We start from the raw sequence: 16,005 nt of genomic DNA, 5'->3' as shown, positions 1-16,005 counted from the left end.
AACAAAAAAAAAAAAGAGAAAAAACAAGACAAAAAAAGAGAAAGAAAAAGAAAAAAGGAAAAAAAATCCAGATTTTAAAGTTTATTACTGAATTTAAAACTATTTTAGAAGTTTTGTATTGGTGGTGTTTTAATATTTTACAGAAAATGAAATATGTACATATTGATTAGAAAAATATAACAGGCAAAACTTCCTGCTAACCCCAAATGTTCTGTCTTTGTAATCAAAATGTGTAGTGATTATACTTGAACTCTGTACTTAGTGTTTGTCTAATTCTTAAACGTTCCTGGGGATGGAAGTGTTGTATCCTTTGTATTTAAACCAAAATGAATTGATTCATGTTGGAATGTATGTGATATAATGCAATGGTTAGAGCTCATCACTGTAGCACTGAGAGAGGAGTAGAGCTTCACGAGAGGAAAGGATACCTTGGATTTGTTTTGCACAGGTATGTGTGATGAAGAGTTGTTTGGTGTGTCCCCTTATTGTAGTGCCTTAAATGATGATGTAGTGTGACTAGAGTTTACAGTGAGCTTGCCTTACGAGGGACCAGCAAGCCCCCGTCGAATTGAAGCAATTCACCCACCCAGCTTTCCCCAGCCAGAGCAGCAGGATGGTGCAGAGCCCTCTCCCTGTCACCGCTCTCATCCGAGCTCCGTTCTTGTTCCCAGTGAAGCGATGTCCCCTTGAAGCTTTCCCTTGAAATGGCACATGTACTGTTAGTGTCTGTCAGTGCATTTCGAATAAGGTAGTGCTGGGAATGCATTGGAATGTTCAGTCTAATATTGCAGAAGTGATTAAATACGTGCAATCACTTTTATTAGGTTTAGTGTGGCGTTACCTTCCCCCACAGGAATAGCAGACGTGTCGTGTAAAATATTGCTAGCTTGGTGATAGAATATTTATACCAAAGAGAGCCTGCTGTAAAGCACATAATACCATTAAAAAGTTTTATAATGCTACTGCTAATGTGGAGTTGTTGGGAAGGTCTGTCAGCTGTAGCCCTGGTTAGTGTTCAGAGGAAATACTCACTTTGGATAATCAGTGCAGGTTTTGGACTACACTTTGTTTTCTTGGGTCCCTTGTACTAGGAATTATTTCTCATCTAACACATAAAGTATCTTGTCCAAAAGGATGATATAAACTGGTTCCAGCGGTCGTGTTACTGCAGCAATAAGAGGTTTGGTAACCTTGAACCCCAGTTTATGTTCCGTCCCAGTGGGAAGGAGGCCGGTCCTGACCGGGCTGTGGCAAGAGATGCCCAAGTCATTTCTGCAAGCCCACATTCCTGCTAGAAGGAAGTCTGGACTGGCCTGAGATGGATGGACTGAGGGAGGGATGGAGGGCTGTGGAACTGGACGGTAGCATTAGCCCACATTGATGTTCAGTGTGTTTGTAGTCGGAGCACTTCCGTGAGCGTGCGGAAAACCAACCTTGCTGTGCCACATCGTTGCTGCAAACGATGCTGTTTGTTGCTGTAGGCACTTTCTTGCTTTTTTTGACATTGCTTGTGTTCAGTACTTGCCTTGAGATACCTCTTGGGTACAGAGTTGTGCCTTTCCACCGAAAGGCAAACCAAGCTCCAACTCCCTGTTTCACAAATAGGACTTCATGGAAAACACTTCACTAACAGGAAAAAAAAACCCTAAAGACCTCTAGCAAAATCTGCTAATAATTTTGAGAACTTGCCCACTTCTCCCTAAAAAAAGCAGCTTAAAATGTCCATTTAGAGACCTTGTAACACAATTAATCCCAATCAAATGTATTCCCAAAGCACGGAGTCATCTCCTCCACTGCCCGAGTTCCCAGAAGTGTTGGAACCAGGAGGATGAGATGGAAATGACGTAGGTAAAATCAAACGTGCTCCATTTGGAACAAGCTGTCAATACCCCAGAGTTCCTCTGTGATACACAGCAAACCCCACCCCAGCAGGGCCAGGGCCTCCCAGTCTGGCCCCACTATATGATGCCCAGTTTAGGTGTATTGTGTTCTGCTCTAAGGAGATACATCCCTTCTTCCCTTGCATATCCAGCCTCAAATTGGGTTCAAGAATTGACTCTCCTCGTTGTCAGAGCCCACTACACATTTTTGGAGAGAAATCTGCTATCTCTGGATAGGAATTGGCATCCTTTTCTTTACAACTAGTTTGGGATTCACCTTTGGAATATTTGATAGCCGTGGTCCCAGCTAGGTTTGTCTGTGTGATTCTTGAGCTGTTCAATCAGTTTTCTCTTACCTGACCTGTATTTGCAGCTGTGATAGCCCCTGCAGAGGCAACTCCTGAGGCTTTCCTGCTTAGCACCTAATTGATGGGATGCAGTAATTTACCTCTGACTCAGCAATTTCTTTTAGTACATGAAACTAAATTGCTTCTAAATGACAGGATTGGCACAGCCCTGCTTTCTTTTTTTTATTTTATTTAAACTTCTGAATGGTGCCGCATGTCCACATGGTTGTTTGTTGCTAAACTTTATATATAATGTGTGATTTCAGATTCAGCTTGAACTATATCTATCTCACTACATGTAGCAGTACATTATATGTAATGTTAGTATTTCTGCTTGAATCCTTGATATTGCAATGGAATTCCTACTTTATTAAATGTATTTGATATGCTAGTTACTGTGTAAAATTTAACTTTCTTTTATGGTTGTGCTCTTCCTTTTTACAAGCCGCTAGATACAGGTAGTTTCTGACAATTACTGATCTATGTTTGTATTGCTGATGTACTTAGGGGGTATGTAAAAATCATTTTAACAAAAGAAATAGATATTTAAAAATTTAATACTAACTATATGGGAGAAGGGTCCATTGTGAAAACATAGTTTATCTTTGGATTCAATGTTTGTCTTTGGTTTTACAAAGTAGCTTGTATTTTAAGTATTTTCTACATAATATGGTAAAAATGTAGAACAATTGCAATGCATCAATAAAAAGGGTTAATTTTCTGTACTCTATTCATTTGGTCACTTGGTCTGTTAAGCGGGGTGGGAGAGGGATTTGGGGATATCCAGAATGAGCTATCGATGGTGCGGGATGCAGACCCAGGGTATGGGAGTGGGATGCGGATGTGGGACGCAGATCCGGGATGTGGGTGCGGGATTTGGATGCGGGCTGTGGATCCCGGATGCGGATTTGGGAGGCAGATGGCAGATGCAGCGGCACTAGATGGCACACTCGCCCCGGCGCAGCACCGCGGCCCCGGCTCCGACCAGTCCGTGCCCATGGCCCCGGAGCTCACCGCCGGTGCCGCAGAACCGCCCGGCCCGGCTGCAGCCAGGGCCTGGAGCTGCAGTGTCCGTCCGTCCGTCCGTCCATCCATCCATCCATCCATCCACCCACCATCACACCACACCTGGGCTGACCCCGTCCGGGGGCTGTGGGAGCTGCCAAGCGGCCCCACACCAGCCCTTGGGTCACCTCGGGCAAGCGGCTCCAGAGGCCGGCGAGTGGCCGGGCAGCTCCGGCAGTGCCCAACCTGCCCGGTCCCAGCCCTGGCCCCGATGGCTCTGCCCAGGGGGATCCGCAGGACCTCGGCACGGGGAGCCGGGCAGGAGCTGCCGGCTCTGCAGCCAGGACATGGGGGACACGGGCTCGGAGGGGACACGGGCTCGGAGGGGACTCGGGCTCGGAGGGGACACGGGCTCGGACGGGACACGGGCTCCTGCGGACACAGGCTCGGGGGGGACACAGGCTTGGGGCTGGTGCCCACGGTGCTGGTCTAACTTTGCCTCCACCAGACCTGGACAAGGCCGAGGCTCAGGTTGGCCGCTGGCCTTGGACATCTCTGCTGTCCCACGGGCTGTCCCCACATCGCGGCTCATGAGGACCTGTCCTTCTGTCGCCAGGGCTCCTGCGGCGCTCCCCGCACCCCGCACGCAGCCCCATCCTCGCGGCTCGGGGGCACTGCTGGGGCACGAAGGGGTTAAAGCGCCCGGGGCTGGTCTGCGGGGAAGGAGCAGCCTCTCCTCCCTCTGCACATCTGGATTCAATAAGGGCTGGGGAGGCCGGAGCATTCCTGAGCACTGAGCTGGAGGCTGCTCTCGCTGCCGGCCATGGGGCCCTGGCGCTGCCTGCTGCTCCTGCCGCTCCTCGCCCCGGCCCTGCGCGCCCAGCAGCAGCAATTCATGGAGTACGTGGAGCGGCGCCTCACCCTCCTGGAGGTACAGCCCCGAGCAGGGCCCCACACCCGCCCCACACCCCGAATCGCCCCATGACGGGGCTCCCACCCCTTCTCCATGGAGGCCGGCGGGGCTGGGAGCGGAGCTGGGTAAGGAGGAGCTGGGATGGAGACGGAGCAGGGTGTGGGGTGTCCTGGCAGCCCCCGCCAGGGTCCTGCACAGCCCAGCACGAGAATGCACGGGAGCAAGACGGGCGTGGGAGCGCTGCGGGACAGGCGGATCTCGGGAGCAGGGGCACTGCGGGTCTGGGAGAACCATGGGGACACCGCAGGAATGGGAACATCACGGGTTTAGGAACATCATGGGAAAGCAGGGGCATTGCAGATCTGGGAGCTTCATGCGGTCATCATAGGAATGGAGGCATCAGGGATCTGGGAGCATCGTGGGAGAGTGGGGGGCATTGTGAGTTCAGGAACATCATGGGGGCATCATGGGGGTGTCATGGGAGAGCCGGGGCACTGCGGATCTGGGGCAACACGGGAGTGGGGGCATCATGGGCCTGGGAGTGTCATGGAAGAGTAGGAACATTGTGGGTCTGGGAACATCATGGGAGCATTGCAGGAATGGGCATCACAGGTCTGGGAACATTGCAGAAGCAACACGGGAGCAGCGTGGGTTTGGGAGCACCACAGGAATGGGGTGGGATGGGACCCAGAGACACGAGCCCCGTGTGGCTCCGGGGGCTCCCACAGCCCGGGCAGGCTGGGACAGCTGCCACTGATGGGCTGTGAGGTTTGGAGACCTCAGTGTCCCCTTGGCCACCCCAGGAGAGGATCTCACAGTGGCACGACCAGAGCAGCCGCTACTCCACGGAGCTGCGGGACTTCAAGAACCAGGTGCTGGGGATGCTGGAGGCGGCCGAGAAGGAGCGGGAGGCGATGCGGGCGGAGGCCGAGAGCGCGGCCGTGCGCGTGGACCGGCTGGAGCGAGAGGTGGATTACCTGGAGACACAGAACCCTGCCCCACCCTGCGTGGAGGTGGATGAGACGCTGATGGACAAGCAGGTGGCCACAGCCAAGCAGAGGAAGAATGAGAAGTACACCAAGCTCACAGGTGAGGGGCTGCCGTGGCTCCCTGGGGAATGGTCCTGTGTGAGGGTTACCCCGACCCTTCCCAGCCCACCCCAGTCCAAGTGTCCCCCAGCCACAGGCTGTGGCATTGTGTCCCAGCAGGGCATCTCAGGTGCCTCTGGCACAAGCTCCTGCATCCCCCCGAGCCTGGGAGCTGCATCCAAGCCCCAGGCCGGAGCCCTGTGCATCTCTGAGCCTCTGGGGCAGGGCTGGGGTGAGGGTGGCTCCCCTGCCCATGGCATGGGTGCGCTATGGGACTTCTCAATGCCACCAGGGATGCACTCAAACCCCTTCGGCGAGTTTTCGAGGCAGTTGCCTGAGGGCCACGGTGGGACAGGGTGAGAAGGCAGCATGGGGCAGCAGCAGTCCCGCTGCAGGGCCGGGCGGTTCCCAGGCTGTCACGACTGCCCCACTCCTGCAGATTGCAGTGACACCATCGCCAGCATCAGGGCCATGAAGATCCTGAAGCGTTTCGGCAGTGCCTCGGGGCTCTGGACCAAGGACGCTGCGGGGAGCTCGGAGAAGATCTATGTGTTCGACGGCACCGCCAATGACACGGTTTACGTCTTCCCCCGCATGCGGGAGTTCACCCTCTTCTCTGCCACCCGCAAGGCTGCCCGCATCAAGCTGCCCTACCCTTGGGTGGGCACCGGGCACCTCGTCTACAATGGGCACCTCTACTACATCCGCCAGCAGGGCCTGTCCTTCCAGGTGATCAAGTTCAACCTGGCCAACAAGACGGTGGTGGACAGCTCGGTGTTCCCGGCCGAGGAGCAGATCCCCGTCTTTGGGCTCTCCCCCTCCACCTACATCGAGGTGTCGGCGGACGAGGAGGGGCTCTGGGCCATCTATGCCACCAAGGAGGACGAGAAGAACATGTGCCTGGCCAAGCTGGACCCCGCCTCGCTGGACATCGAGCAGATGTGGGACACGCCGTGCCCGCGGGAGAACGCCGAGGGCGCCTTCGTGGTGTGCGGGGCGCTGCACGTGGTGTACAACACGCGCCTGCCCAGCCGCGCCCGCGTCCAGTGCGTCTTCGACGTCAGCGGCACCCTGGCCCCCGAGGACGCCTCCCTCGTCTACTTCCCCAAGCGCTACGGCTCCCACTCCAGCCTCAAGTACAGCCCCCGGGAGAGGCAGATCTACGCCTGGGACGACGGCTACCAGATCATTTACCGCATGGAGATGAAGAAGAAGCTGGAGGTCTGAGGGGCCGCCGGCGCTGCCCAGCCCAGCCCGCAGGATGGCGTCTCTGCCCCTTCTCCCATCACTGTGAAATGAGGAAATGCTGGACCCCCACCCCAGCCGCCCCCCAGCACCGGGTGTCCCTGCCTGGGAGCACCCTGCAGAGTCCTGGACTAATTTAATGAGGTTTTCTTTTCTGATATAATGAATAAATACTATGCAGTGAAGTGCAGCCATCTGCCTGGGGGAGCGTGGGGCGCTGGGCAGGGCTGTCAGAGCCCTGAGTTCCGTGTCGCCCCTGAGACACCCCAAAAGACACTTCCCAAGGGTGGGGTGTCCGTGCAGGGCTCAGAGCAGCGAGCACAGACAGACCTTGGGAGGGTGCCTGGGCAGGGGGCTGGCCTGGGGCTTAGGGCAGGGGTTTATGTTGGGGGCTTTGGGTGAGGGTTTTGGAAGGGCTTAGGGCAGAGATTGAAGCTGAGGCTTTGGGCAGGCTGCTGGTCGGGGCCAGCTTGTTTTACATGTACAAAACTGTGAGCAAACAGCAAAATCCCTTAATCTGGGAGGACAACAGGAGATTTCCCTCCCATGCCGGGGCGGCGCCACAGCCAGCAGGCCCCAGATGTTGCTGATTTACTGAGTTTTGTTTCTAATGAAGCACAGCAGAGTTCCCCCTGCAGCCGCAGAATCTCCACCTTATGTAAGGTTTCCCCCATGCCCTTCCATCCCCTCTTCCTCTGGCACCGAGTTCCTGCACAGAGCAGCCCCAGAGGGGATGGGGCAGGACAGGGCAGGTGCTGGGAGCTCCTCGGGGGCTGGGGACAGCCCCACGTTTCCCCCAGGCCACGTCCCTCCTGCCCCAGCAGAGACTGTCCCTCGTGCTCTCACTCACCCCCCACCCCTGCAGGGTGCAGGATTTGTCCCATCTCTGTCCCTGGGCCCCCAGAAAGGCAGGATTGCTGTGATTTGATCCCATCACAACATCCTGAGGGCACAGAGGATGGATTAGGAGGGGTTTCAGCGCCGCGAGCGTCCCTTTTTCCCATCAGAGGTCCATTCTGGGGACAAGCATTGAAGCCATGGGCCAGGCTGGCTGGGTGAGGGTTGCATCCTGCTGGTGCCAGTGCCAGGCTGCCTTTGGGATGAGAGGCCAGGAGCTGCCTGGGCACCCCAGAGAGGTGCCAGCCCCGTGGGGAGCACCATTGCCAAGCGCCTGAGGGGCCCCCATGGCCACCTGCTCTCCCAGGGTTGTGGTGTGGCCATGCCATCCCAGTGCCACCCTAAAGCCCATCCAGCATCCCCCCATGCTCAGCTCCAGCCAAACTGTCCTGCCATATGGAGGCCACTTGGTATTTGCCTCAAGTTCTTTGGTATTATAATCAAACTGGTTGCATAAGAAAAATCTTCAAATACTCACTTTGAATGACTGTAATTGGCTGGTGCTGAAAGTTCAACACACAGTGCAAGTCAAGCAGAGAAACCATCCAAGTGTGAAGGACTCTGTGAACTGTCAAGTTAATTTATGGCCCTTTTCAAGATCAATAATGGCGGTAAAAGAAATATAATTTTCAGAAATCTCACAGTAGTAAATAATTACACCGATGATTTCTCCAGCTTGAATTAAAACTGATGGGGCGGTAATGATTCTGCTCCAGAAACCATCTTGTAGCCTGGAACGAGTCCTGCACCATCAGACCTGCACTTTCCTGTGACACCTGGAGCCTTCTCTCCCCCGGGTGAACACCCCCGGCTCTCCCAGCCTGGCTCCAGAGGGGCTCCAGCCCTCGGAGCAGCTCTGTGGCCTCCTCTGGCCTCGCTCCAGTGACTCCACGTCCTCCCTGTGCTGAGGACCGTGGGCAGAGATGCCCCTCACTAAACCAGGTCAATCAGAGCCCCACAAGCTCCTGTGGAATTTGTTTTGTACGAACACTTTGGGAATGAGGAGTAGAATGAACAAAATAACTGCTGTGCCCGATGGGCTTCTAGAGCACAGCACTTATCTCACACTCCACATCTTCAAAGTACTCCAGGAAACATCAGCTAATTAATCCTTGGAAAAATTCCTGTAAAACGGAACAGCCTCATCTCCATCTGCTGACAAACACTGAGACAAAAACCACGCGTGACCAAGAGGGGTGGTTCAGCTCTGAGCTGGCTGCAGGCACACTGTGACCCGGGGGTAGGGGGGTGGGGACCACGACCCTCAGTGCTCATGGAATCAGGGAATATCCTGAGCTGGAAGGGATCCACCAGGACCATCCAGTCCAGCTCCTGGCCCTGCACAGACACCCCAACAGCCTCACCCTGGGCATCCCTGGCAGCGCTGTCCAAACGCTCCTGGAGCTCTGGCAGCCCTGGGGCAGTGCCCATTCCCTGGGGAGCCTGGGCAGTGCCCAGCACCCTCTGGGGGAAGAACCTTTCCCTGCTCTCCAGCCTGCCCTGGCCCTGGCCCAGCCCCAGCCCTTCCCTGGGGTCCTGTCCCTGCTCACAGAGAGCAGAGATTGTCCCCAGGCTGCCTCCAGGATGGGGTCACCCTTCTCCTGCCAGAGCTGAGTCCCTGCCATCCCCCAGTGCCACGGAGGGGTGTGAGGGACCTCAGGCTGGCCTGTCTGGGTGACTCTCCTGCCAGATATCCCACAGGAGAGGGGTCACTCATGGAAGAGGGGAGCAGCAGGGACACAGGTTCCTGTTTGCCATGGGATGGACACCCCCCACCCTCACGGGGGTGGCTCTGCCTCCTGCAGGTGCCAGAACTCGCCATCTCCTGCCGGGGTTATCGATTCCTTTCTTTTCTTGTTTAAATATTTATTGACCACATTAGGTGTTGGGGTCCCTCCCCTGCCGTGTAGCCCTGGGAGAGGGGCCCTGAGGGCACAGACACGGGGTTCCCCTGCCCCTGCTCAGCCTCGTTCCCATTGGTTGGTTTGTGTTCCCTGCGCGGGCAGAAGGACCCTTGGTCCCGTGACTGGAACAGTTCCTCGGCAGAGCTCCGGCCATGCGGCTGGAGAAATAAACATCTCTGAAACAGCTATCAAGAATCTGTCTGTCCGTATATATATTTCCTTTCCACGGGACTCCTGGTTTGATATATGCGTGTTGCAGGATCCCCACTGCAACAAATGGTGGAGAATGCGGGCAGAACGATCCCCGATCCCTAAGCGACTGATTTGTGTGAGTAAACCCTGGAAACTTTGGATTCCTCTTCTTGGTTTTGCTTTGCTATTCCATATCTGAACTATGGAGGAACCGTGGGAAGACTCTTGGCTCTCAGAGCCGCATATGGACATTTATCTTAAACTTAAAATGATTCTTGAACAACGATTTGTAAATTTTAGCTTGATTCAAGCTCAAAAAGAACTGAAACACTTCCTGGCATGGTTGTTTAAGAACTTTTTCTATGTTTCTTGGGATTTAATTCTTACCAAGGGCTTTTGGAAAACCGTTTGGACACAGTTAATACTAGAGTCAAAATATATGCCGATGGAAGAATATTTTCGTGAATATTATTTAGTTACTGAGACTGTTGAGCAATGTCAGCTGTGTCCTGGTGAAGGGAAGCGTGGTGCAGGGACCGTGCGGCCCAGGCCACGTGCACCGAGCGCCCTGCGAGCAGCAGCGAGGCAGTTCCCGCGCGCAGGCGGAGCCACGCGAGCCGCAGTGTCGGTGGCGGAGCGAGGCGCGGCGGGACCCGGCGGTGCCTGCCCGGTCCTGTGCAGCGCGTGGTGGAGCGAGCCCCGTGAATGCCCGACTGAGAGGGGCGGCGCGCGGGCGGCGGCTGGCGGCGGTGGCGGTGGAACGGAGCCGCGCCCGGCCGAGACGCGCGCTGGAGCCGGGCGCGGGGGAGTCCTCGCTCGGGGGCCCGGCCGAGACGTGGGTGCAGCGCCCGGCAGCGGCAGCGAAGCTGCGACCAGAGGAGGCGACGCACGGAGAACTGAGTGGCGTGGCCCGGCCCGGCCCGCACGGCCCCTAACGCGACCCCGGGAAGAGCGCGCAGGCACCAGCAGCCCCGACAATTCCAACACGGGAGCGACCGAAAGAGACAGCAAAGACGCAGCGAGACAGAAAACAGCAGCCACTCGGAAAAAGGAAAAGATCATAGCAACTAAGACCTTAGGGATAGTAAAATGGTATAATGTTAAGCAAAATTATGGTTTTATAACAAGGTGTGACAACCAGCAAGACATATTCGTGCATAGAACTGCTATTAAAAAGAATAACCCTGAAAAATGGATCCCAAGCTTGGGAGATGGAGAAGTGGTGGAATTTAATATTGTACTAGGGAGAAAAGGGTTACAAGCATCGCAGGTCACTGGGCCTGATGGTGTTTCTGTAAAAGGCAGTATATATGCAAAAAATCGTAGTCATGTTAGACAGTATCTCCATTGTAAGCCCCCCCTACAGTTTCCCTTTCCTAATCCCACCTTTCCCTTTTACCCTATGTCCTATTACCCCCAGTGTATTCCCAGTCCGTTTTTTCATCCATGGTTTCCCTCACAAAACCATGCTTTTGCCAATTGTTTCCCCAAAAATCCCTTTCCAATGCCGAGTGGGGGATGAAAAGGGGGAGGGAAGAAGTTAAACCCTCTCCTGCCTCAGTTTCCCCACAAAGCATGCTCAGAGTTCTGTCTCCCTTCTGTCAGCCCTAAGATGTTCCAGAGAATCTGTTTGGACATTTAAAGACTCAGGAGGGTGGCTTGTTTTGTTTTGAAACTGTTCTTGTTATGTTTATCCAGTTGTTTTCATTCTCCTTTTATTAAAATAAAACGGGTGAGGTGTTGGGGTCCCTCCCCTGCCGTGTAGCCCTGGGAGAGGGGCCCTGAGGGCACAGACACGGGGCTTCCCTGTCCCTGCTCAGCCTCGTTCCCATTGGTTGGTTTGTGTCCCCTGCGCGGGCAGGAGGACCCTTGGTCCCGTGACTGGGACAGTTCCTGGGCAGAGCTCCGGCCATGCGGCTGGAGAAATAAACATCTCTGAAACAGCTATCAAGAATCTGTCTGTCCGTATATATATTTCCTTTCCACGGGACTCCTGGTTTGATATATGCGTGTTGCAGGATCCCCACTGCAACAATTAGGAGAAAGCAAAGGTCGTGCCACAGCTGGAGGAGTTGTTGTCAGAGCCCTTGGTGCCCTCAGGGGTATTGATTGTCCCCACCAGCCACCCTGGCACTGCCCGGCCCCAGCCAGGACCCCCAGTGGGAGCAGCAGCACCTCCAGCCCTGCCCATGGGATGGCCTGGGCTCCCTCGGTGGGACCCAGGAATCCCTGGTGGGATGCAGGGACCCCAGAAGGATGCAGGGACTTCCAGCAGGATGCAGGGACCCCAGTGGGATGCAGGGACCACAATGGGATGCAGGGATTCCAGCTGGGTGCAGGACCCCAGCGGGATGCAGGGACCCTGGCAGGGCTGCCTCAGGGGCCTCTGTCCTGTGTGGAGGTGGATTTTTGTGGCTGCTCGCAGTTGCCCTGCACTGCCCCAGCCCTGGCTGCCCTGCCTCTGCCCTCCCAGCCATTCCTGCTGAACTGACAAGAGTTTCAGGAAAATTCAGCCTTGACTCAAGGTCACCCGTGGCAGACTCCCTGTTCTCCCAGTTTGGTCCTGTGCCGGTTACCTGGAGCAGACACGGACAACCAGACCCTCTTCCCCACAAAAAGGTTGTGAAAAACCTTCATTCCTTCATTCCCCTGCCTCTGGTCCCAGTGGAGGTGGCTCTGGGCCCAGGATTGCTCCTGTTCCCCCTTCCAGGGCTGCAGCCCCACAGCCAGCCCCGGGCGGGGGCAGTGGGATCATCCTTTCCAAAAGGAAGGGTTAGTGGAAAATATGCTAATGGGGCTGCTCCAGCCTTCCCCTGGGAGTCTGCAGCTCCTCGTGCTTTAATTGCCAAATACTTTATCTCTTTAAAGAAGAGCCTCTATAAGTAATAATCCCTTTCATCTCTGCTCCTCTTGAAAAATACTCCTCTTTGCGAGGCAATCTGGTCAAGTAAATTGGGAAGTTGTGTTATCAGTGGGAAAGAGAAACTGACATCTTTGGGCTAATTTTCCCTCCTTTGTCTAATTCTCAAGGATATTGACGTTATTCCCCTCCCTGACTTTTCCAGCTCACAGGAGCTATTGATAAAGTGAAATGGCTCTGCGTGCCCTATTAGAAACACGGGAACTAAAATTAAAACCAGGCAACTTAAACAAGTGCATTATGAAGCTCCCATTGTATTGAAACAGGAAGAGGGGGATAATTCTCCATTTAATACTTTATTAATGGCTGGTTGGCAACTCTAATCACTGGCTTTTAACTTCGAATATGTTCTCCTGCCCACGGAACATCTGGTTGAGGTGTAACTCATCATACATGAGTCGGGAGGCAGCAAATCTCCCCCTAGGGATTGACAGCAGGGCTGGGAGGGCACCGGGGCTTGGGATGAGCTCGGACGGGCCAAGAGGGACACGGAGAGGCAGCACCTCCCTTACAGTCCTCGTCATTTCCTAATGGCAGTGCAGAAAAAGTAAAACCAAATTGACCCCAAACACTTCCTGACATGGAAATCATCCCTCTGAAGGTGGGATCTCTGATGGGTAGCAGGGATTTGGAATGTGTGCTCCAGCCCAGCTCTGTTATTTCTCGTCTTGGCACTGTCAGGGAGCTCAGGGACCTGCAGAGCACTTGGTGGCTTTGGGGACAGGAGGGCTCTGGGTGCAGGGACAGGAACTGTGGGGTGCCAGAGGAGGCTTTCCTGGCATGTGTGCCCCTCACCTGGAGCTGGTCTGGCCAGGGGTGCTCAGCCTGGCAGGGGCAGAGCCCTGGGGGTCCCCTCATTCAGAGCCATTCCTGCCTGGGGGAGATCCTGACTCTGCTGCTGAGATTGGAGGGCGAGCACATTGTGCCCCAGCTGGGCCCAGCCACTTCCCCCAGCCCCACTTCTCCTCCTCAGACACCAAACCCAGCTCCTGCCAAATCTTCCATGGCCCAGAGCTCCCCTCATCCCTCCCCAGCCCCCCAACCCCTCCAGAGCACTCACACCCTCTGCACTGTCCTCTCCCTTTGTCAGAGATGTGCTACATCCTCCCAAAAGGAAGGGACAGAAACTGAAATTTCTTTTTAAACGATGAATTTTGCAGAACTATGGGGCCACTTCAGAGCTGGGTCCCCCCTGCCCCAGCCAGCGTGGGGATGCCCAGGCTCCTCTCATGCTTCCCAGTGTTGTCTACTCCTTCCTTCCCTCTGGAAATAAAATAAAGTCTTCAAGCTGGGAGCTCACAGCCCTGTCAGAGGAGCGGTGGCTTGTGACGCACCAAGTTTCAGTATTTTCTGGAGAGCTTCATTTACTAGCAGATTTTTCTGCTATTTTGGTTCTTTGATTGAGATGGATTATTTTTCCTGAGCTGCTCCCATTTGTGGTAATGTGTCTCCATCCCATCCAGGAGGGATTTTGCTGACACAAGGAGGACCCATGCTGGCAGCTCGCCCCATCCCAGGGATTTCACGCATCCTGCAGTCTACATGATTTCACCAGGATTTTCTTTGGGGTGTTATTATTACTAATGCTATTATATCAAAGTTGTTTCCTGAGGACAGAAAAATACCAGCTCAGCTATTCAGCTAAGCAGTTCTTTAATTTCTCAAAATCAGCTCCCCAGTGCCTTTTTGGAATAGATCTGAATTTTCTGCTTTAATCCTTCTTCCTGAAGCAAAAGTGCTGAGGGGTGAAGTGACTCTCCCTGGGAAAGGAGGGTTGGGGTCTCTTTCCCAGTGCTGCAGCTCAGGGATTGTGAGTCAGCTCCAAGAAATATCAGGTAGAGATTTTTTGTCTCTTTGCCTCCAAATCCCTCATCCCCAGCTGGGATGGAGCAGCAAATTTGGGGTTCCCAGCCCTCCTGACTTTCCATCTGACGTCTGGGGAAGGATGAGTGGTGCAGGCAGGGCAGGGGAGACTGGAGTGACACCAGCATGCAGAATTTGGGGGGGCTGGGGCAATCCCCCCAGCACAGCAGCCCTGGCTCTGCCCACGCTCCTGTGTCCTCCTGCTGCAGGTGGCCAAGGACCTGGAGGGAGATATAACCATGGTAACTGGGATTATCCCAGAAAATTGCTGCCATTACTGCAGAGGTGGGGTCAAAACAAACAGAAATTATCAATTTTTCTATTTCTAATAAAATGCAGAAGTGTGTTATTGACTCGCTAATTGCTCAGCTAAATGGATTTCTCCTAAATTACCTCCTAACCCTTGTAAATGAAAATGATGCAAAGATTAGCACTTCCATGGATTTGCTCAGGAGAGAAAAAATGAAAGGTCTGATTCTCTGCCCAGAGCAGGGGGGGTGGAACTGGATAATCTTTAAAGTCCCTTCCAACCCAAACCATTCCATGATTCTATGATTCCCTTTTAACCTAAAACTGCTCCAAGACTTGCAACCTGGGGGATCCTTGGCATCACACAGGTCATGGAGCCACTCTCGGCTTTGTGAGTGGCTGCTGCAGGAAATTGCAGCTCTCAGCTTGGCTCGAAATTGTCAATTCTCCCCTGAGTGTAGGTTTTCAGGAAATCAGGGGTTTAAATGAGAAGTATTCCTCTCCAACTGAGCCCCTCCAATATCAGCGTCAGCTGCCACCTCCTCCCATTCCCGACCCAGGTTTGCCTCGGAAATTGAAATGTTCAGCTTGTTAGAGAATAAATGAAGAAAGAAATATAATTTAATCAAGAGACATCAGTACCAATAAATCCCATGAAATTTAGCACAGCTGGGGTGTAGTGTCATCATCCCCTCGCATGCTCAGCTGTGTGCTGGCAAACCAGGCAGCTCTGAGCCCGCTCTTCCATTCTCCACTGCAAGAGCCACTTCCAGAGGCTTGGAGGGACATGCAGGTTTAGGAAATAATTATTTTAATTGCATCGTCAGCTCCATTCCTGCTGCCAGGAACTTTTGTTTTGGGAATGACAGCACCATCCAAGAACTCCAGGGCAGCAAAGCCCTCAAGGGTGGCATCGCCCTGGAGGGATGAGCTTGGAAAGGTCCTGATCCACACCAGCACCATCCCTTTTGTCTGGAGAACCCAACACAGCTGGGTCTGCATGCCCAGGGTGGCACTTGGCCAGTCCCGAGGCACCACAGATGCTCCCAATGAGCAGCCGGGGGAGGAGAATCCTCCACATCCATGGGATGCTCCCTGGTGCATCCCGATGCTTCCTCAGATCCTGCTGGCCTGAGGAAGGAGGGGAGAATTCCCTCAGCACACGAGGAGCAGGTGGTGCATCCCTGTGGAGGGAGCAGCCCCGTGAGGACGCAGAGGGCAGCAATCAGAGGGTCATTAGGCAGAGCCGAGGTTATGCCCCAGGCAGGAAGGTGCTCCTGCTTTCTGTAACCATCACGTTCCAGAAAAACCACATTAAATCATCTCCGGGAAGTGGGAGCTGCTCCCGGTGCAGCTGCCTTCGGAGCAGAGGTGCTCCGGGGGTTTTCACCCTGCCCGGGACTGGTCCTGTGGGACCAGTGTCCGCACTGGGCTGGTGCAGAGCAGAACTGGGACAGGGAGATTTGGTGGGGCATCCCCGGAGGGGTGGGCAGGGTGGTCTC

At 54.3% G+C, this 16,005-nt stretch overlaps 1 protein-coding gene and 1 long non-coding RNA gene across 3 annotated transcripts; both read left to right on the top strand.

Annotated features, from left to right (window-relative positions):
- Positions 1-3,994: 3,994 nt before the first annotated feature.
- Positions 3,995-6,663, top strand: OLFML3 (olfactomedin like 3). 2 transcript variants are annotated; one of them, XM_048328362.1, is made up of 3 exons: positions 3,995-4,163; positions 4,949-5,234; positions 5,673-6,663. In XM_048328362.1, exons 1-3 carry the CDS (start codon positions 4,056-4,058, stop codon positions 6,458-6,460), a joined length of 1,182 nt encoding a protein of 393 aa, XP_048184319.1. In that variant the 5' UTR covers positions 3,995-4,055; the 3' UTR covers positions 6,461-6,663. The 2 variants fall into 2 exon arrangements, with proteins under 2 accessions (XP_048184319.1, XP_048184320.1); XM_048328363.1 differs by lacking the exon at positions 3,995-4,163 and adding an exon at positions 4,181-4,270.
- A 2,223-nt stretch (positions 6,664-8,886) lies between these two features.
- On the top strand, positions 8,887-14,604 carry LOC125338143. The gene is made up of 2 exons (XR_007208205.1): positions 8,887-9,257; positions 11,511-14,604. It is a non-coding gene; the product is annotated as an uncharacterized LOC125338143 (long non-coding RNA).
- Positions 14,605-16,005: the final 1,401 nt, after the last annotated feature.

This window comes from Corvus hawaiiensis, chromosome 24, assembly GCF_020740725.1.
Source record: "Corvus hawaiiensis isolate bCorHaw1 chromosome 24, bCorHaw1.pri.cur, whole genome shotgun sequence".
NCBI lineage: Eukaryota > Metazoa > Chordata > Aves > Passeriformes > Corvidae > Corvus > Corvus hawaiiensis.
Note: the sequence above shows the minus strand (reverse complement) of the source record. Positions and strands in the feature narration are given on the sequence as shown.